This window comes from Python bivittatus, unplaced genomic scaffold (genome assembly GCF_059951505.1).
Source record: "Python bivittatus isolate LINGU-HERP-01145 unplaced genomic scaffold, Pbiv_v1 ctg000350_np1212, whole genome shotgun sequence".
In the NCBI taxonomy this organism is placed as follows: Eukaryota; Metazoa; Chordata; class Lepidosauria; order Squamata; family Pythonidae; genus Python; species Python bivittatus.
Genome location: NW_028277074.1, coordinates 37,465,014 through 37,488,597, shown reverse-complemented (window position 1 = coordinate 37,488,597; position 23,584 = coordinate 37,465,014). Strand labels below are relative to the sequence as shown.

The following is a 23,584-nucleotide window of genomic DNA, read 5'->3' as shown; positions in this document are numbered from 1 at the left end:
GGCATCAACAAATACTTAGGAAGTACAAATAATTACAGAATGAACACCATCTTTTGATCACTAGTTATAAAGACTCAGTTTGGCCTAACAGATAATACTAGGTTAACCTGACTACAAAGCTCAGCTCTATATACTCATAGCCATGTTGGACATGTTATTCCAGGAGCAGAGAACAATGAGCAATTGGTAAAAAAAGACACAGAAGCTGGGGTACACTAAAGAGTGAGGTTTCAGGACATGGATGTAAATTATGTATTTTAATCAATTATAGCACAAGATTTTAATATGCAGCTTAAAATGAAATGCAGCTTTCATTGAAAGCATTCAGACATACATGCATTTTTAGACTACCATTCTTTTAGATAAATCTGCAAATATATGAATATGACTTGATGAATCTTGAAAAAGGTACAAGAGAATACTCATTATGTCCTTAACATTCAAAACAATTCTCTGTAAATTATAAATAGTACCACGCAAAACAAAGGCAACACATGTACATAATTTCATTTGGAAAATGTATTCAATTATTTTTTTTTCCCTGCTCCAGAATTCAGCAATGTGTCTGTTGAGTACACAGACTTCTATTTTCATAGTCAGAACTGCAGATACTGTTATTAGGCACATTGTGAACATACTGAAAATGTACAATAATGCAGCAAAGGAAACCGTGTCCAGTAAGCTGAATCAGTCATGACTTCATCAGATGGGGTTAATCAAGCAAGAAGGTAAGTTTGAAGAAGAAAGAGAAGAAGAATTGTTTGTGATACTTAGCAGATTTCAAGAGCAAAGGGTCCACCAAAGCTGGAAGATATGTTTACAATTGGGAATGAAAAGGAAGACAAAAGGGCAAAAGCTTGGTTAAATGAAAATAGAAAAGAGTCCAACAGCAAAATAGTACTCATGGAAAAAAGGCAACAACAAGGTCCACATTTGACTGAGCTGCTTGAAATCACCTCTGCTGAAATATTATAGAATCATAGAACTTCCCACCTTTTTAGTACAGGAATTCCAATTAAGCCATCCCTGATACATGTATAATTTCACCACTAATTCTTAAAAAACTTGCATAAAGGGGAAAAAAAAATAGGTCACTCTCTGCAGTGATGTGATTTATTTGCTGGGCTGACCCAGGCAAATAAGTACTTTGCAAGACCATGATTGGGTTCACACATTGCACTAAGCCATGAAATGGTTTGCTTGGTTTTTAGCTTGGGTAAACAAAAACAATGTTAGTTGCAAATTGTGATTTATGACTTAGCACACTGTTGGAAACCTTTCCAAAATTTCATTTGAAGGATGCCAGGTTTAGCAATGTTAGTAGAATAAAATTTATAGCCAGGGTTATGTATGTGTTGTTGCTTTTCTTTTACAGCTATACCTATTTTAGAGCATACAGTATGGTTTTCATATACTTCTCACCAAACAAATAGTAAAACATTATGTTGTTTATTTTTGACAATTGTGCCACTGTTACCTGGTGTGTGCTTGAAGGTGATAGTGGCCTCAAAAAAGTGTCTGAGGGTTACAAAAAAAGAGCTTGGGAACTGTATGGGGCTCTGAGATCATAGGCTGCCCATCTCTTTAGCATGATGCATGAATCTAGATTATTGTGGTTTATACAACAAATTATAATTTGTGTTATATTTTAATCTATGTGTTTCACATTCAGCTAAACACAGACAACTACAAAAATAGTAAACATCAAAGATGTTGAAAACAGACCTAAAGTATTCCTGTTTAGACAGTCAAAGAAGCATGCACATAAATCCAAATATAAATTTATCATTGGTAGCAGAATCTTATATTAAAGTCCATCCGAAGTGATTCTAATATCGTTCTGGATGAGGGGCTCTGGTGATTTCCAACCAAAAATACTGAACATTTTCTTCTTTACAGAATTTTTCTGAAAATAAAAATGATGGAAGAAATAATGAGAAAATTCAGGAGGGCTACTAATTGAAATAATGTAATTTGGATTCTCAAATGTTATGAAGAAAGGGCATTTGTTTTTAAAGGAGTGGATAATCAAGCAACATCCTAGGTTTCAAACACATTTCTGGCAAAAGGTTTTAATTCTTCATTAAGCTGAAGTGTAAAAAATGAAACACAATACTATAACAGTACCAAAAAAAAAAGACTATTTTTTTTAAAAAGCATACAAAATTTAAAAGATTCAAAAAATAAAACCATGTTCAATCAAATGGTGGTAAACCAAACAATTCTGGCTTGAAATCACTCATGGAGCCCAGTACTAGAGTTGCTTCTTTTGTAAGACCTTTGTTCAAGTTTTCATCTGGAATCATGATCACTTGCATTCCAGCCTTCAGTGAAGCCTTCACTCCATTGGGAGCATCCTCAAATACAAGACACTGAGGATTGGGAAACAAAAGAATCAAATTAAAACAGAAGCAAAGGATTTATTCTGCTATGGCAATTCCTTCCAATAAATGTTAATGATTTGCTTTAAACTCATGTGGGGAAAAACTTTATGGAAGAACTTATTTTTAAACCTATACTTGTCTTTTATTTTTCTGAATTCACACTGCTGTGAACATGCTGTATTTTAAAGTCTAAGCATGTGATGGTTTACTAGATTTTTGGTGTAATGGTGTGAACGATATAGTTGCATAATTTTTCTGTGAACAACATCATTCAATGGCTTTGACAGATGCAGACATATGTTGAAATGAAATCACCTGCCTTACATGAGGACCATATGCTCTGCATCACTAGCATTAGTATAAACCCAATGTATTTATCAGATTTATGGAATGAGAAATATGCAAAATTCCAAGCTACTGTGTTTTTACTACTTCTCTAGCATCTTAGTGCACCATTATAAAGGAGTACACTGCCACCTTCAACTATATTGGCCACTAAAATGATTCAAATTAAGATCCACAATATTATGAGTGTTATCAATCTAGTATCCATACACAGTAACTGTAACATGGAACAGGAAGAAGGAAAAAATTACAGGGAAAAAGTATCTGAATTTTATTTATTCATTTATTTAATCACCTTATATAGCTGCTCAACTCACATATTGAGACTGAATGGATAACTTTAGGTTAAAAAGAGGAATAAAAAAAAAATATTCAAAACCCCAAGTAGAAACAGAAATAAAACAATACATCTAAAGTTAACACTTGAAAACCAGGTCAGTGCATTTCCAAGAGGGGAACCCTCTTCTGGGCCTGGCTGGATCTCAAGGATCCTAGGTTGGTCCTCTTAACTCTTAATAAATCTGGATAAGCAAAGACTTTTTTCAGGCCAACCTGCATTTAGTAGGACAGCCAAACCCCACCCACGCCTCCTCCCCAAGAACCCAATGACAGGGCATCAAGTCAGAGCTCAGGGGGCTGGAATCAGTATCAAGCCCTGAGACAACTGCCCTCTGAAAGTTAAAGAATTTCACTTTTTATGTGGCATAAAAGGAGGAGGAAACCTAGTATGATCAAAAGCAAAAAGTAGATCTTTCAGTGCCACTGTTATTAGTTATTAGTAAAACATGGTAAATCATATGCATGCAACAATTTGAAGCCTCATAGGGCAATGAATAGGAATTCATACTCATACAAAATTAAATATCAGAGTTTAGTATACTGTTTCGCCATCAATGTCAACATAAAAATACTGATGTTATTGCAATAAGAGTTGTCATTAAAAGCCAAGTACAATTGCTGAACTGCTTCTGTATTTTTATTTATGTATGCCCAATGTGGCAAATTTTGAAACGAATATTTTATTTAAGCCATTCTTTTCTTATATTAAACAATAAATTATTTATTAAGCAATAAATCCATGTCTGCATTTTTAAATTAATTGAATTCATTTTGTTCGTATAATATTTGCATTGTCTTTGTTCTCTTCCAGTTGTTATATGAAGATTTTTATACCTCCTTTGTCTCTAGCCTGTGACTGTCTCGAGTGCTATTACTATAAAAAGTAACAGAGTAAAACAGTGTACCCCACATGTATAAAATGAAAATATGAGGCAATTGCAAGGAAAGTCAGAGCTTTTTAATATAATATATATACTTTTCTATTTTAACAGAAATCATTTACATGCAGTTGACTTTCAGTGCTTTTTCCCCCTTCTCTTTTTCTAATTTCCTGAAAAATAAATGAGTTTGGTCAACTATCTCACATAAGGTTTCCCAGATGTGTGTTTGAAGACTCCTCCAGATCCTGTTTATTTATTTATTGGAATTTCTGTATCACTCCTTTCCTTCAGGCTTGGAGTGCTAAATAATTATCAAAACATTAAAACAATACATGTAGTCTCAAAAACAACCCCAGTGCCATCTACTGAGGGCATGCCAGATCTCAACGTTCCCAAATATCTCAATATCTCAAAGAGCCATGCTTTTACTGTCCTGAGAAAACTTAGCAGGAGAAGGTGACCCAGATGTCTAAGAGCTAGCCTTTTTGCACCATTGTGAAGACTCACCTATAGGTCCCTGCAGATGGAATCACAAGCTTTCCCCCCCTCCCAATTTCCCTGGATTTACAAGTTGATGATGTTGAAGGTATCCAGACCATAAGCCTCATTTTCTATTGTGTCATTTGAAGCACAGATGAGAAAGGAAAGGTTTGCACAGTGGTTTCACTCTTAATCTCTGTCACTACTAGCCCTACTCCTAATTTTCAATTGCAAGAAGATGATGTTGAAGGTATCCAGACCATAAGCCTCATTTTCTATTGTGTCATTTGAAGCACAGATGAGAAAGGAAAGGTTTGCACAGTGGTTTCACTCTTAATCTCTGTCACTACTAGCCCTACTCCTAATTTTCAATTGCAAGAAGATGATGTTGAAGGTATCCAGACCATAAGCCTCATTTTCTATTGTGTCATTTGAAGCACAGATGAGAAAGGAAAGGTTTGCACAGTGGTTTCACTCTTAATCTCTGTCACTACTAGCCCTACTCCTAATTTTCAATTGCAAGAAGATGATGTTGAAGGTATTCAGACCATAAGCCTCATTTCTATTGTGTCATTTGAAGCACAGATGAGAAAGGAAAGGTTTGCACAGTGGTTTCACTCTTAATCTCTGTCACTACTAGTCCTACTCCTAATTTTCATGTAGCAGGTCTGAGAAAAATCCACAGTTCTTCAACATGACCAGAAACATCTACGGTCAATATCCCTCAATATTTTAAGTATTTTAGACATGCACTGGAATTCAGAATCATGATATTTTCCTTACAGTATTCTTTTGTAACTGTAAGAAATGTTTTCCTCGAAGTCCTTAAATTGTATCCATTCTGACACAAGAATTCCTGTACCAATGAAGATTTCTCACACCCACACACAGCAAAAGTAGAAACAATTTTCCCCCATTATAAGAGGCACTTATCAGAAGCTTGAAATCATATAGCTCATGTGCTGCTGTAGGGCACATACTTGCAATCTGCTGATTAAGATGGCGAGACAAGGATTAGTTGAAACCTAAATTCATATTACTGTCCATCAAGCTAGTGTTCATGTGGATAAGTCCTAAGCAGGAAAAAAATTTGTGATTTTTAAAAAAATTCTATCCAATTCTGGAAATAGAAAAAGAGAAATACTAGCAAAACCAATATAACTGGATTTTAGGATGGAAGAGATGTTTATGAAAGGACAACAGGAGTTTGTTGTAATTTTGTGTATCCATGTATTTACTGGATCTCATGCAGTATTTTATATTTGGCAAATACCTCTTGACCTTCTAGAATAGTCTTAATTTCTCTGATGTTATGCTAATTCCTTTATTTGTGGAGTGTTGAGTTTTATCTTGCCTTTCATTTAGGAATTAAGATAGCAAACCACACTTGATCAGCATTCCCTCAGGAACCTAGTTCAAGTAATCTGCTCCAAGCAAACTCAGCACTGTTCCAGCCAATTTCCATTCTCTTCCTGGGGGACATGCTTTTCTCTTCATCCTCAGGTTTTACAGACAAGGCACATAAGAAGAAAAATGAGGTGGACGATAACATAGATCAGCTCTCCCTTTATTACCTAATAAAAGTTTAGCTGTTGACTTCTGATCAACTCCAAAACATATTAATTTTTCTCAACTTCTTTCTGCATATTCATTTCCATTTAAGCTTAATCAAATTGAATAGTAGCAAAAAAAAACTACAACTGATGCTAGAAATACTTTTCTAAAATTTTGAATGACCCACTGCTAAGTATTAATGCAGTACAAGAAAACTCTGTAACTTCCATCAGCTTGTGAGCTACAACAGTCATTTAAAGGGTGAAATGTATGTCTTAGGAAAGGCATAAGGCATTTATTTTACCTAATAACATCTCATCCTTTACTAAAAATGGACCATAATGTGTAGTGTCACCTGCTTATAAAAGGGATGTTTATCAGCTACATGTGGTCCCTGGACAACAGTTTTTGCAATCTGGTATATAGAAACAACAACTTAAATTCAATGTATGTATTTTAGGTATTGTACAATTTGATTAATGAGCACCACTTCTACCGATTGAAAATAACTGAAACCCTATCATAATATCTCATTACTGTTAATGCTAAAGAATAAGAATCCAACAATAGTTATGTTTTGAGCTGCTGCCAAGATTTAGAAATGCTTTCTTTGCTGTTGATTTTTGTGAATAGCTTAGTTATTTTGAAGTATAAATCCATAGTTTTTATTTCCTGTTGCATGTAGAAAATAAAAAGAGAATGACCAGAAAAAATGCCTTTTATATGTTTCTGCAATGCACAAAATACAAGTCTGCTCAAAAACTTTTATTTAATCCACACTATGCAAATAATTGTGCAGTGACTTCCACATATCCTTAAACTTATTATTTAAAAGATAAGCGCAACATGCATAATGAAAAGGCTTAATAATTCCTTTGAAATTCAAAGTAATTAAAACAATTAATACAGAAGGTAAGAAAAAGACCCATAATTATAGTGGCTTTAATGTTACAACAAATCAATGTACCAGTAAGCGTTGGCTGACCTCTATTGTCAATATCCTAGCATTGTCTGAGTCAAATAATGAGTGTGTTCCAGGGGTTACTATCAAAATGATGAAATTCAATTCAGATGTGGTGACTGATGGCTCCTTTGACCTACCAATTAATGTACTAAATTCAAAGATACATGAGTTCTGCAGCAGTTTAGGAGAACAAGTGGGACAGATATTTTGTCTCTCAAAAAGACAAATGTGCTCATAAATATTTTATATGTGCCTTCTAGATTTCTTTTTACCACTACAAGAATCATTTCTTGACATGAATGTTCTCTTTTTGAAAGTTTAATACTTGGATCATACACCAGTGTTGATATCAACAGTCAACTCAAACTAAAATAACTAGTTAAGTAACTAAGTGCTGCAGCTCTGCCTATAGTAGATGGCATTATCTAGCTGAATTGGCTAATTCCAAAAATCTAAGCAGGAGCTGTACTAAATTAGACCATGGATAGGAGACCATCAGGAAATGCATAGTCATTGGTTAGACCTGGAAGTTAAAAAAAAAAAAAATCAGTGACAAATCAGTTCTGAACTGCTACCAAGAGAATGATATGGGCATGTCTCTAGTCACCAGGAAACAAGCTTGATTCTAGGGAATCTGCACTTTAGTGCATTCCTAGGAACACACAAACCAATATATGCAAATACAAGCAAGTTCATTACAAAATCTACAAAACGGTCAAACACCCGTTCAAATGTCATTCCTTTAGTACTCTAGACTGAACTTACAAATTTAACACTCCGATTCAGAGACCTCTGCAATTAACATTCCCATTCACTGCAACATTAAGTCAGAACTCCATATCTGAAGTCTGAATCTCCATCACTGCAATGAATAGTGTTTGTTTTCCAAAAATTTCATGAATATGTTGCATCATTTCTAAAACATCTATAATGGATTACAAAGTTATACAAAAACGACAGGTTAAAAGTTGCAAAGAATCTCTGTTTTTCCTCCCCCTGTACATTTATTTTGAGAAAGCTATTTTTTACATTCGAACTGTAATATTATGCAAATTATATTTGATGTCCTCATTTCCAATCTTGTGCTTCACTTGACATGGGAAATGTCACTTCCTCTTGAGGATACATAAAGACCAAAATATTTATTGGCTACTGGTGAAATGACATAAACCCAAATATCTTAATTTTTAAGATATTTAATTATTGAATTAAAATATCAGCAACAAAAAATGAAAAACATACGTAAATTACAATAAAGCACTTAATTAAGAGGGGGGGAAGGAAATGTACAGGTCTTCTTCAAGAAGTAAACCTTCTGTGGTTTTTAAATTAAAGCAGAAAATAAAGACATGGGTGTGTGTCCTGTGAAAGCACTGTACTACATCTCTTACCAGTTTCAGCAAGCACCAGTAAAGTCAGGGATTAGAGTAATTATTTTCCAGAACATCTGAAAGGCCCCATATTGTATACTCAGGGATTAGTAGAATGGGTCTTAAAATGATAGATCTGTATCATAGTCAGAAATATGCATAATAGCTGAAGGAGGCACAGACAACAGACAGAAACCATGGTATTATAAACTAGGATCCTTGGTAGGTATTTTGTTCTTTACTTTATAGCTGTATTTATCACTCCTCAACTGCAATAACAGGTATTTCACTAATCCTTCAACATGTGACAACTAAATGTCCATGAAGCTCGGTAAAGCTTCTTCCTCTCCATAAATGAATGTCAAACAATATCATATTAAATAATTCCAAGCTGTGTTTGTCCCCTTTTATTTATGAAATACACAATATATGTTTGTACAGAAAATATATGCTTATGGAGAAAACAATAAACATTGCTAAAGGAAACAATGTGAATTCTTTCAGTATCCTTCATGTTCTCTGCCTCCAATGTATCTTTCAAAAGATTATTTAAATTAAAACAATAGAGAACTTACGTCAGCCTTAGGTATTGACTTTATTTTTATTTGCAAGATTGATCTGGGGCTACATTAAATTTCCATTAGAAAGGTAGAGAACAAACTGTAGGGCTAATTGCCTTCTAATATATAGATATTTTGGGTCTGGCCATGTGCACAAGAAAACCATTTGTTATTAGAAAGCTACTAGATTTGGGCTGCAAGCTAATTACAGTATCTAGAATCTGCAGCCCAGATCTGGCAGCCTATATCAAACAGGTCACTTATAGTAGCTACTACATTTTGTCAAAATTCCAAATGTGCCTCCACCAAAAAATGGCAGTCTGGTCTAAGAGAAGAAAAGACATACAAACCATTTAAGTTCCTGCTTCATTAATTCTTCAGAAATAGAATACTCTGCTACTAGTACTAAATTAGCCCTAACCTTCTTTACTATGATGATAAAAAATCTAATTGTCTCATCAATTGCAAAAGGTTCTTAAAATAGAATGCCAGGGATGTTGTGCAGGGCTAGGATAAATAATTCTGCTACACAGCCCATTGCAATAATTCCACAATCTATATTTATAGAAACAAGTTTATTTAGCATATAGAAAGCAGTAAATGTTTTTTCAACACAAATTATTAATATTTGCCCCATAAACAGGGCAAAAACTACACACATTTTGTCTCTTTAGTCCATCCTTCAGTCTACTTTATACACCATTATGCTGCTGATATAAATTAGAATTAATAACATGGTTTGATAGCTGTGAGTTTAGCCAAGCTTTTGCTAGGCAAATAAGCAATTGTCTAGGAAGCATTGAATAATTTGAGAATGAGATTACTGAGGAAGTGAAAATGTTCTGCATAGAATTTTTTATATTGAAGCCACATTAATAGCCCAGATACACTGAGCATGAACATAGATATTTTATTAGGCTTTTAATAGGAGCATCCCCTTCATGGATCACTGCCTTGTCGTGGCGAAGGGGCTTGCGTAACTCAGTGAAGCCATGAGCTATACCGTGCAGGGCCACCCAAGACGGACAGGTCAGGACAGAGAGTTCTGACAAAATGTGGTCCACTGGAGAAGGAAATGGCAACCCACTCCAGTATCCTTGCCAAGAAAACCCCATGGACAATGTCAAAAGGCTAAAAGATATGACGCCGGAAGATGAGCCCCTCAGGTCGGAAGGTGTCCAATATGCTACTGGGGAAGAGCGGAGGGCAATTCCAAGTAGCTCCAGAAAGAGTGAAGCGGCTGGGCCAAAGCCGAAAGGACGTTCAGCTGTGGATGTATCTGGAAGCGAAAAGAAGGTCCGATGCTGTAAAGAACAATATTGTATAGGTACCTGGAATGTAAGATCTATGAACCAAGGCAAGCTGGATGTGGTCAAACATGAGATGACAAGATTGAACGTCGACATCTTGGGAATCAGCGAACTGAAATGGACGGGAATGGGTGAATTTAATTCGGGTGACCATTATATCTACTACTGTGGGCAAGAAACCCTTAGAAGAAATGGAGTTGCACTCATAGTCAATAAGAGAGTGGGAAAGGCAGTAATGGGGTACAACCTCAAAAACGACAGAATGATCTCAGTGCGTATCCAAGGCAAACCATTCAACATCACAGTCATCCAAGTCTATGCCCCAACCACTGATGCTGAAGAAGCTGAAGTTGACCGCTTCTATGAAGACCTACAACACCTTCTAGAACTAGCACCAAAAAGATGTCCTTTTCATCATAGGGGATTGGAATGCTAAAGTAGGAAGTCAAGGAGTAATCGGAATAACAGGCAAGTTTGGCCTTGGAGTACAAAATGAAGCAGGGCAAAGGCTAATAGAGTTCTGTCAAGAGAACAAGCTAGTCATAGCAAACACTCTTTTCCAACAACACAAGAGACGACTCTACACATGGACATCACCAGATGGTCAATACCGAAACCAGATTGATTATATACTTTGCAGCCAAAGATGGAGAAGCTCTATACAGACAGCAAAAACAAGACCAGGAGCTGACTGTGGCTCAGATCATGAGCTTCTTACTGCAAAATTTAGGCTTAAATTGAAGAATGTAGGGAAAACCACTAAACCACTCAGGTATGACTTAGATCATATTCCTTGTGAGTACACAGTGAAGGTGATGAATAGATTTAGAGGATTAGATTTGGTAGACAGAGTGCCTGAAGAACTATGGACGGAGGTCCGTAACATTGTACAGGAGGCAGCAACTAAAACCATCCCAAAGAAAAAGAAATGCAAGAAAGCAAAATGGCTGTCTGATGAGGCTTTACAAATAGCTGTGGAAAGAAGGAATGCGAAAAGCAAGGGTGAAAGGGAAAGATATAAGCAACTGAATGCAGATTTCCAGAGAATAGCAAGGAGAGATAAGAAGGCCTTCTTAAATGAACAATGCAAAGAAATTGAGGAAAACAATAGAATGGGGAAGACTAGAGATCTCTACAAGAAAATTGGAGATATGAAAGGAACGTTTAGTGCAAAGATGGGCATGATAAAGGACAAAAAAGGCAGGGACCTAACAGAAGCAGAAGAGATTAAGAAGAGGTGGCAAGAATACACAGAAGAACTATACAAGAAAGATCTTAATGTCCCTGATGTCCACGCTGGTGTGATCACTGACCTTGAGCCAGACATCCTAGAGAGTGAAGTCAAGTGGGCCTTAGGAAGCATTGCTAACAACAAAGCTAGTGGAGATGACAGTATTCCAGCTGAGTTATTTAAAATACTAAAAGATGATGGTGTTAAAGTGCTGCACTCAATATGCCAGCAAGTTTGGAAAACGCAACAGTGGCCACGGGATTGGAAAAGGTCAGTTTATGTTCCAATTCCAAAGAAGGGCAAAGCCAAAGAATGCTCAAACTATCGCACAATTGCACTCATTTCACATGCTAGCAAGGTTATGCTCAAAATCCTACAAGCTAGGCTTCAGCAATACATGAACCGAGAACTACCGGATGTACAAGCTGGGTTTCGAAGAGGCAGAGGAACTAGAGATCAAATCGCCAACATTCGCTGGATCATGGAGAAAGCACGAGAGTTCCAGAAAAATATCTACTTCTGCTTCATTGACTATGCAAAAGCCTTTGATTGTGTGGATCACAACAAACTGTGGCAAATTCTTAAAGAGATGGGACTACCAGACCACCTTACCTGTCTCCTGAGAAATCTGTATGCGGGCCAAGAAGCAACAGTTAGAACCGGTCATGGAACAACCGATTGGTTCAAAATAGGGAAAGGTGTACGACAAGGCTGTATACTGTCACCCTGCTTATTTAACCTATATGCAGAGTACATCATGAGAAATGCCAGGCTGGAAGAATCACAAGCCGGAATCAAGATTGCAGGGAGAATCATCAACAACCTCAGATATGCGGACGATACCACCCTAATGGCAGAAAGTGAAGAAGAACTAAAGAGCCTCTTGATGAGGGTGAAAGAGGAGAGTGCAAAAGCTGGCTTGAAACTCAACATTAAAAAAACTAAGATCATGGCATCTGGACCCATCAATTCCTGGCAAATAGAAGGGGTAGAAATGGAAGCAGTAACAGACTTCATTTATTTGGGCTCCAAGATCACCGCAGACGGAGACTGCAGTCATGAAATTAAAAGACGCTTGCTCCTTGGGAGGAAAGCTATGGCAAGCCTAGATAGCATATTAAAAAGCAGAAACGTCACCTTGCCGACAAAGCTATGGTTTTTCCAGTAGTAATGTATGGCTGTGAGAGCTGGACCATAAAAAAGGCCGAGCGCCGAAGAATTGATGCCTTTGAACTGTGGTGCTGGAGAAGACTCTTGAGAGTCCCCTGGACTGCTAGGAGGTCAAACCAGTCAATCTTAAAGGAAATCATCCCTGATTGCTCATTGGAAGGATCGATAATGAAGCTCAAGCTCAGATATTTTGGTCACCTAATGCGAAGAGAGATCTCTTTGGAGAAGACCCTGATGCTGGGAAATATTGAAGGCAAAAGGAGAAGAGGACGGCAGAGGATGAGATGGTTAGATAGCATCACTGAAGCAATGAGCATGAAACTGAGCAAACCTAGGGAGGCAGTGAAGGACAGGAAGGCCTGGCACAATATGGTTCATGGGGTCACGAAGAGTCGGACACGACTTAATGACTAAACAACAACAACAGGAGCATAACCACCTAATAAACCTTTGTAACTTTGAAGATATTTTGCAATTATTGTATTAAGGCCATGTGCAGGTGAGGAAGAGAATCCTTTCTGCTGATTCAGGTCTGATCCAGATCTATATTTTGAATCTATGAAAACATCTTAAAATATGCCACTGTAAAAAAAATTTTAAAGACTGGTTGAAATTGTTGAAATGGGTCCAATAAAATTTGAAGGCCACTTTTTATTTTTATTTTTTTTATCATTTGGAATAATGAGCAAGCAAAAATAAATATTTAGTCACAGGTTTTAGGTCTTGATGACATTACTGTTTTTAACCGGCTTTCATCCCTGCCCAAAAGCTAAGTCAAATTTTGTTACAGTTTTATCATAAAAATAATCCCTTAAAAATTTTAACATCGTACAAGGAATTAAATTAGCATTAAGCTGGTTATTAAGAAAGTATCTGACATAGTGCCTTGCACTGATAAGCTGCCATGCAATTCATGGATTAAATAGACGAGCAAGTTGTACATCTCATGGATTAATACAAATGTGCTCAATTTATCATTACCTTGGAATATCTTGTCAGGAAGGTGCCATACCTAGAAAATACATGATAATCAACCCTAATAAACCAATACAAAGAATTTTCAACTAAGCAACCTCCTTGGTAGCTGCACAAAACTGGTCAATGTTCAGAGACTCAGTCACCCTCTGTTCTATGACTATGGTAATCTCTGTTTATCATGTCACTAGTTATCTAGTAAATAATGATTATACTTCCCACTGGAACACTAGACATTATATCAAAGTATATCTAAATGTGTGAATGAGATAGAATGAGTGAGAGAAAAGACTGTGTTTATAAGACTACATGGTACATGTACGCTCTCTGACAAACCACCATCCTTCAATAATCTTTAATGAGATCTATAAAAAAGCAGTCTTCATGGTACACACATGAAAAAATGTACTTGTTAGTATTTTCAGGTAAAAGATACTTATCTTTTAATTAATTAGTGTTTAGCCTATCTTTTCTAAGAATTCAAGACAGATTATACAAGGTCTTATACAACGTCTTTTCAGCTAGATTGGGCTAAGAAGGAGAGAGAAGTCTTAACTCAGAGTTTCTAGGTAAGAGGGAACTTAAGTCTTCCAAGTCAATACCTTAAGCACTGCCCTAGGCTGGATTCCCCAAAACAACCAGGAATTGCTTTGGCACAACCACATTTGATAAACATTCCAGCTTGGAAGAGGTAACAATACAGGTAGTCCTTGCTTAACAACCACAATTGGGACTGGAATTTAGGTTGCTAAGCGGTGGTCATTAAGCGAATTATCACATGACTGCTTCACTTAGTGACCACAATCTGGCAGTCCTGGTTGCTATTGTTAAGTGAATGCCCCAGTTGTTAGGCGAGGCAACTTCTTGCTGGCTTCCCACAATCAAGTCAGGAGGAAGCTGGTAGGAAGTTGCAAGCTTCAGGTGCTGCCATGGGGGTGCATGGGAGGATCGGTGAGGGTGTGCAGGGGTGCAGTGTGGGTCCGGTGTGCAAGGGCCTCACAACCGCTTGAATTTTCAGCCCGAGTCGAGAGGCTTCTGAAGTCTCTCCACTCCAGGCTGAAAATTCTCCATGGCTGAAAATCCTGCTTGGATTTTGGCATGGAGCTTTTTCAGCCAGCCCCCAGGGACAAGAGGGAGTGCTGCTAAGAAGGAAAAAAGGGCTGCTTTCAGCTTTTTTGCCCTTCTTCACAGCACAAGGCCCTCTTTAAAGCTCCTGGGCGGGGACAAGGCTGGCTTTACACTGGGAATAAGGGGCGGGGGGAAGGCTGCTTTCAGCTCTTTTCCCCTTCTTCCCAGTGCAAAGCCAGTCCCATTGGGCCCAGCAGCTAGGCCAGGCATGCCTTGTCAACAGTGGGAGCAAGATGGCGGCGAAGGTCAGCTGGGACAACAGAGTACAGGGAGGCAGGGGGCCAAAAGGGGGAGATGGGGAAAATAGCGGGTGGGAGGAGTTGAAGCACCCCTGTAGTCGTAAGTGCAGGCACGCTGCCAAGTGCCCAAATTTTGATCACGTGACTACAGGGGCATTGCAACAGTAATAATTTTGGGGACAAGTCATAAGTCCATTTTTTCAGCACCATCATAAATTTCAAATGGTCATTGAACGAATGGTTATTAAGCAAGGACTACCTGTATTATTTTTGGATTGGTAAAATTAGCAGCTATTCTTACTTGATAAACAAATTTCATTAGGTTAATTTAATGTTATAATTCTTGATCACACCACAACAACTTGCACTAAAAATAGCTTGTGCTTTAGAAATAGTCAAATTTTATAAAAGACTCAAAATGTTAATTAGAAGCATGTCTCATGATAAAGTTTTTGGATTATTCAGGTATTTTTATTTTCTCCTGTTGATGTACAGAACATCCAGAATGTAAGGGAAAAATATATCTGAGTGACCCAGTTAACAGCAGCCCTACTAAAGTATTAACGAATAAATGCATTTTAAACAGCTATAATACTTGCAGTTTTGTGCTCCTGCTGTGTAAACTGTCTGAAGAATTATGTTTTTAAAGAAAGAAAAATATTCCTTATTTTGGGGGTATGTGAACTGAGCACTCTCTCACTGCCCAAGAAGATTCAGACTGAAAAAATCACACAAGAGTCAGTATTACAGGAAGTGGGTTATGATAAAAGTAAACTTTTCTTCAAATATTCTAAGAAGATAATGCCCTCTTCCCAATGTTTGGTCATGCTGGGTGAAAATCCTGGGAGTCCCAATATATCAACAGATTATCAGGTTGGAAGATCCAACTATTTTTTAATTGTGCTGTTTTCCTTAGTTCTCCTCCCCTATTCACTTATCCTTTTGACAAATTATTTACTATTATTAGCTTATACTTTTTAAATCTGTGTTAAGTAATTACAGATAATTTATTGTATTCCACATCTCCTTTATTTTGTCCTTGGAAACTAATGTGTTTATGTGTGTCCTAGACAATGTTTAGAGGGATCTGGGGGGAGGATGGGAATCTCAATCAAATTGCACCGGCAGGTGATTCCCAGGAATTGCAGAAATTGTTAGAACAAGTACAAGCTGCACGTGCTGCCAAAACCTCCCACAGATTTTATAAAATTTAGCATAATTCTTTTTCTCATAAAAGGATAGTATGAAGGTTAAATGCTACACACAAATATGTGTGCCTTTGTGCATAAATATTATGGATATTTATGGTAATGCAGATCATGAAATATATGAATATCATCAATGTTTATGGAATTTAGTGGGCTTTATCTTCTTCTAGTGGTCTTGTTGCCCATTTTGTCCTAGCTGCTGTTAGAATCTCTCTCTCTCACACACACACAGATACCACACTAGATAATGGGAAGGGCACAGCTGTTTTCTAGAATAATACTCCCAAACCAGCTCTTAAATGACGTTACAGTCCGAGATATCAACTAGAAGTAGATTGGACAGTATTTACAGAGCTTTAATATTCAGATGTATCTATGGACCTAGAAAATAGTACTGTGTTTGGAAGAAAGTGAAATGATGATTTATGGATTTAATGATTGAAACAGATGAGAATTAAATAAGGGGTTGAAGGGATTTCGGGAAGAGTTAAGAGGGAAGGGAGATGATAGGTTTGTTAATATCTGTTGAAGAGAAGGTCGGAAATCATTATATTTCATAACTTTCTTTTTTCTTTTCTTGAACCTCTTTCTTCTTTTTTCTTTTCTTTTCTTTTACTCTATGTAAAATCCTCAATAAATATAATAGTACTCTGGTAATTTATAGACTAGTTTCAAAAAAATGTTGCTGGAATTAAAAAAAATGTGATGTATACTTAGAAAATCTTGGTTTTGATTTTTTTAAAATTTACAGAAATAAATATTACTCACAAAAATATACAAATTTACATTTGCATCTATCTTTGCTTATATCTTCCTGATTCTAATTGTAGTTCTTTGTTTCATCAGTATCTTGTTGAAGCTCTAGTGACCATTTGCGAATAGTCTATATGCTATATATATCTACCTATCAATGTGCAGAAGCAATCCTAATTGTGGGAAAATGTATGTATGTTAACCAGTGTCATGTGGAACCTCAAAGATATTCTGAATTTCAACAGAACTTGGAAAAGCATTGTTCCATGAACCAAATCTAAAAGTGCCATGCATTCCTTAAAGAGCTTGCGAACCAGCTTAAATGGAATGATGAAATTCCAACTTTGAAGATAAATAATATTGGTAAAATTCTTCACTTGGCTATAAGGAAAGATTTTTGCCAACTTTCCTTTATATAGATTTATATAAGCCTTCACCCAGCTAATCTGTCAGTAGCCTTTCCTATGCAATGACAACAGCCACATGAAGGTGAAGGCTTTAGCGGTCTTGTTACAATTCAACACTATCTGATGACATCCAAATTGCATTCCTGAAGCTCACTCACACACTTCACTTAAAACTGTAACTGATATAGGGGAATGGCTATAATATCATTTTTAAAAATCCTTTTTCTAGCTCTTAACTGCAAAGAATTTAAAGCTTGCAACTACTAAACATTTTTTATTGCTACTGTTGGCCTAATGAAGATATTGCATCCAGAATTTTTAATTCTGAAGATGAGTGAGGAAATTTTCCTATATATTTGGGACTCTTAATTCTTGGTAGTATGTTGTTAGTGATTGATTGATTGGTTGGTTGGCTTCTGGGCAAATGTGGAATTGTTAGTAAGAACCAACCTGCTCATTCATTCCTCGTATCATGGACCAGAAACTTGCTTATTCCACACTGGTTGGTGAGGTGGACACAGGCAGTACCCAAATAATAATTTACCACAAGGGAAATTTATGATATTATTCCCTGTTACTTCCTCTATCTGTAAGATGCTTGCTATTACTCCATCTTAACTATCTTTTTTTTTCCTGACCAAGTGAACACAGTTTTCAATAAAGAAATGGGGCTTCTATGGGATCCAGACAAATTCTTGGAAATAAACATTATGCCTCAAACTGGTGGTTTTACATTTATATATCTTTAACTAAAGGAAGATTGAAAATCAGATAAGGTCATAACCAGTGCCTACACCAACTCCAATCCTTCAGAAATATGTATTTCTTAGCTAAGTTCTATTTCTGCAGGATTCTAATGGCCATGCCCTTGCGATGAAACAATGAATAGTCTTAGATACTTTCTGCATAAATATGACAATATTTACATAAAAGTAACAATTTCTAAACTGCGGGCACACATATTTCATTTGAATTGGAAAAAATCTATGAAAGCAAAATGGTTGTGTCAGGATTTTCATTCTCATGGGAAAGGATTCATCCCGTTATCTTTACAACAATAACAAATAATATTTTGACTATAGAGATCATGTGAAAAACACCTGTTATTGTGTGTTGTGTATTGTGCTATTTACTGCCACCTTTTGGCGTGTGTATGCTAGTTACCCAGTGGGGGTGGCATAGAGCTATAATACAAGGAGAGGAAAATGTGCAGCCTCTCTGAGTAGTTGTTAGTTGTTTTAGTGTTAGCCACTATGTAGGTTTTATGGGCTACGTAGTTGTAACAAATTACCAAGTAGTGTACCTCTTCTCTAAGAGTTTGTAGCTAGAGATTTTGTTAAGCTTGTGTTGCTAATAAGTCTTGGATGCTACAATTAAATGAGAAAGTGTGTTTTTCTTTATATTTTGTATGATATTTGCATTTTATGGAATTTTGCATTTTATCAATAAACACCAGTTAGTATATATTTTCTGACTGGATTTTTTTGGGAAACAAGAAATGGACATTGCATTGTGTTTGCTTTTATGGCTAATATTTTCCTGGAGTTTTTGCTGCGCTCTGCACAAACAGGAGTATTTGTGATTATCACTCTGCCCAACAGGTTGTGCAGTACAGATGTGGAGTCAAAATTAATTATTGGGAGAAAATCAGAAGCACAGACATAGAAATGCTTACAAACACAAAACTGATTATTATTTGAGAGAAATAAACACAGATATAGAAACACTGACAAACAATTAATTAGTTGGCAATAATAACTATTGCAGAAGCAACATTTTATTTGGAAGCAAAACCACAGCCGTTCTCATGAGGGTTCAGAAGAGAGTTCGAAACTAAGCAAGAAAAGGGAATTCAAAAGTGTACTATTCCTCTATTGATTTAGGATACATTCCAGTGAAGGAATGTGATTGCTTCACTGGCAGTAGGACTGGAACTATGAGGCTCTGAATAGCGGGATGACGATATTTACAAGCAAATGTAGCCCAATTCTTTCAGGATGGTCTTTAAAGAAGATTATATGCTTAGAAGAAACCACACCACACTTTAACTGTGTTAAAGATTCTACAAAACTGCTACAATATTAATTTGACTAATTTTTTCAGGTTGTTCTTAAGATTCTTATGAGGTCTGTAAGCTGTCATAAAAGGCAACTTGCCTAGTGCAATTGATCTTATTTTGGAATGAGTACCTGCTGGGGAGAAATATTCAGAGTTTGCAAGAGTGATATGGGAATAAGGAATAGGACCAGACAGTGCGTGTCTTTAATGCTCCAGAATCCTTACTTGAATCCTTAGTATTATTTCTGCCTCTTCTTTTACATAACTGTAGAATTTGTATTGGTAAACTCGGCCTTTTTTATTTATATCCCATTTTTATAAATACATTTTACATTTCCTCATTTTAGTCTTACATGCAGATTCATGAAATAAATTCTAAAGCCTTTTACGCTGACCATCAGGAAGCAAGTATTATATGACCTATTTTGTCCTATTAGGGACTCGTCAGATGTAGGGTTTTTTGTTTTTTTTTTGTCTGCGCTCAGTCATTGCTGACCCTGCAGTGACTGCTTGGACGAGTCCTTGCAGTTTTCAAGGCAATTGTTTTTCGGAAGTGGTTTGCCAGAGCCTCCTTCCTAGAGCAGAGCCCAGTTGGCGAGTGCAGGAGGCGGGGTTTCCATTGCTTCGCGCCCTTTTCGGGCGAGCGCGGTTTCGCGCTTACCGGCAGCTGCTCCCGACTCTGTGCAAGCGCCGCCAGCATTTTTCCGCCCACCAGAGTGAGAGTACCCATTTATCTACTCACGTGAGTTTTCGACCTGTTGGGTTGACAGGAACTGGGGAGGAAACAGGAGCTCACCCTGTTTAGCGCGAAGGCTGGACTCAAACCGCCGAAGCGTCAGCTACCAGACTGTTATTCTATGAGGTTCAAATACTCCATCATTTATCCTGACCTCCGGATAAATACTATAAAAAAGAGAGAATTCCCCCCCACACACACACACACACACAAAGAAAGGAGAGTGAAGTAATGTAAAAGCCCATACAACAGGGCATGACATAATGTAACATCCATACTCTGTTCTGAGAGCTTAGGGAACGTGGGCTGTACATACCAATCAGACAGATTCTAAAACCAGCATTCAGTTTCCCCTCATGGACCCTGGAAACTCAGAAGGAGACCATAACAGCAGTCTTCTGTTCACAACAGCACACTCCTTCGCAACTGGTATTCAGAGGCACATCCACTGCCTCTAATATATGTAGATACCATGACTAATGACCAATTGTTTTTTCCTGCATTTTTCCATTTTAAACTCATCCTGGTTGTTAATTACATCTGTTAGCAAATTTGACAGTGGAACACATAGCTTTTTATCTGTCTTAAATGTTCACTATACTTCATCGGATAATTCCAGAATTTAGTGATTTCTATCCACCTTTCCCATAATACCTGTAATTGTATACATCCCTTTTATGTCTCTCTCCTCAGTCACTATTTTTCTAAATTAAAAGTCCTTTTTTTTTCCTGGAGGCGTGGCCTTTTTGCTCTTTTTGGGTGGCAACACACAAAATGTTGAATATGTATGTCAAGCAAGTTGAAGGAAGCAAATATTATACAGATTTCAGCAAAATATCTTCAGTGCCAGGGTTAAATACACAATCTTGGAAACTGCAAGAGGAAATTCCAACCCTCATTTATAGTGGATTTATTAAGGTTTATAATTATTTATTATCCCTTTGAATAATTTGAAACCCCCCTTCCCAGTTGTCTTTTGTAAGACCAGCTACCCCATTCCTCTTCTATCTCTTGATTGATTGGTCAATTTCCTTTTTATTACTTTTCCAGAATCCCCACAATCTTCCATAAATTTAAACAGGAAATTTAAGTTCAGCATCATTTGATCTGAATACATCAATATATTTGTACTAATGTTCAATTTTCTCTAGTAGCTTTGATTTTTGGGGAGTTATTATGTACAGATATGAGCAACCACAGCTGTCAGTGTTAATTTTCACTTTGCTTTTCACAAAATTAGAGACCTTCCTTATCACAAATTAAAACAGTTCTCTGGACTTACTATATTCTTTTCTCATATATGCATGAATTTATTATAAATGTACTTTATGGCCAGTTTAAAGTCAGTGAGCCACTAAGAAGGGGTACAATGTATATTTCTTTCTGGATCAGGGACAAAATTCCTGTAAGAGTTTAAAAGGGAAAGCAACTAAAAGAAACAAAATGAACTATACATAGCAGCAGAATTTAAGACAGTAGGAACTCACTATGGGAAGAAAAACAGTGAAACTAACATGCAGAGTTTAACATTTTAACTTATCTTAGATTACTAACAGTCTGGACAAATAACTGTAGACTAAAAAAGAAAAAGATGAAAGTAAACGTAGCACTGGTGGTCTTCTTCTAAAGAGAAAGCTAAACCACAAATACAATAGTTTTATACAAAGCAGCGAAAGTATTGCTTGAAAATAATGAGTTATGTTAACTTTTTAAAGCCTTCAAAAACATGTTGTCGAAAAAATAGGAATAAATAGGATATCAGGAATAAATCATTCAGAGGAGAGGATGGGACCCAATAAAAGCCAATGCAATAAAGCAAATAGAAGGGTTTTTAGGTGGGACCCAATAAAATACAATGCCAGTTTTGCGAACCCAATGAAGGCTTATATTTCAATTTCTAATATTCTTTTTCTCTATAGCCCTGGCCAAACCTGAGGTGGTTTTCAAAGGGTAGTATAAAGGCAAATGCATAACTCCTTGCATGAGGCTAGACAGAAAATTATATATGCAAATTATTGATGAAATATGCATAATATTCCAAGATGCAAATTCAGGAAGGGGAAAGGTATAGAAGAATCTAAGAAATTAGGGTGTAATTACTGTCTAGTGTAGATAGTAAGAGAGGTAACCTTGATGGAGATATGCAGAAGTTGTTGCCTATGGAAAAAGGGCTGAAGCATTTTTAAGTCTAGAATGTCCAGGTAACATTTAGAAGTGGCTCAGACAGACATTTCCTTAACTCACTAGAGTATAAGAAGGAGAAGATACAGCACAGACTTGCAAGATTCTGTCATAATACCCAATCTCAATAAATATAGCTTTAGCCTCCCTACAGAATTCATTTCCTTGCCTGATATTTGTAAATACTGAAATGTGGAATACAGCAGGCCTTGATTTCCAAATATATGAAAAGCCTGAATATAAAGATAGTCCCTTCAAGTGTTTCTAAAATACACACACAAATGGATATATTTTTTCCTTTGGAAGATCAAAGAGCATTATATACCAAAAAGAATGAGGAGGAGGAGATTCTCTTTTAAAAAGTAATAGGATTACAATCATTGATCAGGATTAGTTCACAGAAAGTTTGTCTAAAAAATTTGGATTAAGACTATACTATCCTGAGGCCCAGGGTGAGCTGTGGCTTGTAAATCCCATGAACCTAGCTCTTAGTAAACTTCTCAAAAGGGGGACGCGGTGGCGCAGTGGCTTAATGACGCTGAAAGTTGCCGGCCAGAAATGGTCGACGCTTCAGCGGTTCGAGTCCAGCCTTCGCGTTAGCAGGGTGAACTCCTGTTTCCTCCCCAGTTCCTGTAAACCCAACAGTTCGAAAACTCACGTGAGTAGATAATGGGTACTCTCACTCCAGTGGGAGGAAAAATGCTGGTGGCGCCTTGCAAAAAGGAGTCGGGAGCAGTTGCCGGTAAGCGCGAAAAACCGTGCGCGCCCGAAAAGGGCGCGAAGCAACTGAAACCCCGCCTCCTGCGCTTGCCAGCTGGGCTCTGCCCTAGGAAGGAGGCTCTGGCAAACCACTTCTGAAACAATTGCCTTGAAAACTGCAAGGACTCGTCCAAGCAGTCACTGCAGAGTAGGTAACGACTGAGCGCAGATAAAAAAAAAAAAAAAACTTCTCAAAATTACAGGTAGTCCTTGACTTAGGACCATTGTTTAGTGACTGTTTGAAGTTATGATGGCACTGAACAAAGAGACTTACAATGGGTCCCCAAAGTTACAGCCATTGCAGCCTGCAGTCACATGATCAAAATTCAGGTGCTTGGCAGTCCACCCACACCTATGACAACAGAGGCACTTCAACTCCCCCACCTGCCTATCTCAACCCTCATCTACACCCTTTTGGCCCTCTGCACTCCATGGCCCCTACCACTCTAGCTGACCTTCGCCGTCTCCTTGCTCCCACTGCTGACCATGCACACCCAGCCTGGCCCTTTGTGAGACAGCTGCTGACCACACAAGGCTTTCCTTCCCAGGTCA

General features: G+C 37.2%; 1 protein-coding gene across 1 annotated transcript in view; it reads right to left on the bottom strand.

The window, feature by feature from the left end:
- Window positions 1–223: 223 nt before the first annotated feature.
- Window positions 224–23,584, bottom strand: part of PUDP (pseudouridine 5'-phosphatase) — a 54,920-nt gene continuing 31,559 nt past the window's right edge. The window contains exon 4 of the mRNA XM_088144961.1: window positions 224–2,372. Coding sequence (XP_088001087.1) covers window positions 2,196–2,372 — 177 coding nt within the window. The 3' untranslated portion in view covers window positions 224–2,195. The remainder of the gene's footprint in view (window positions 2,373–23,584) is intronic.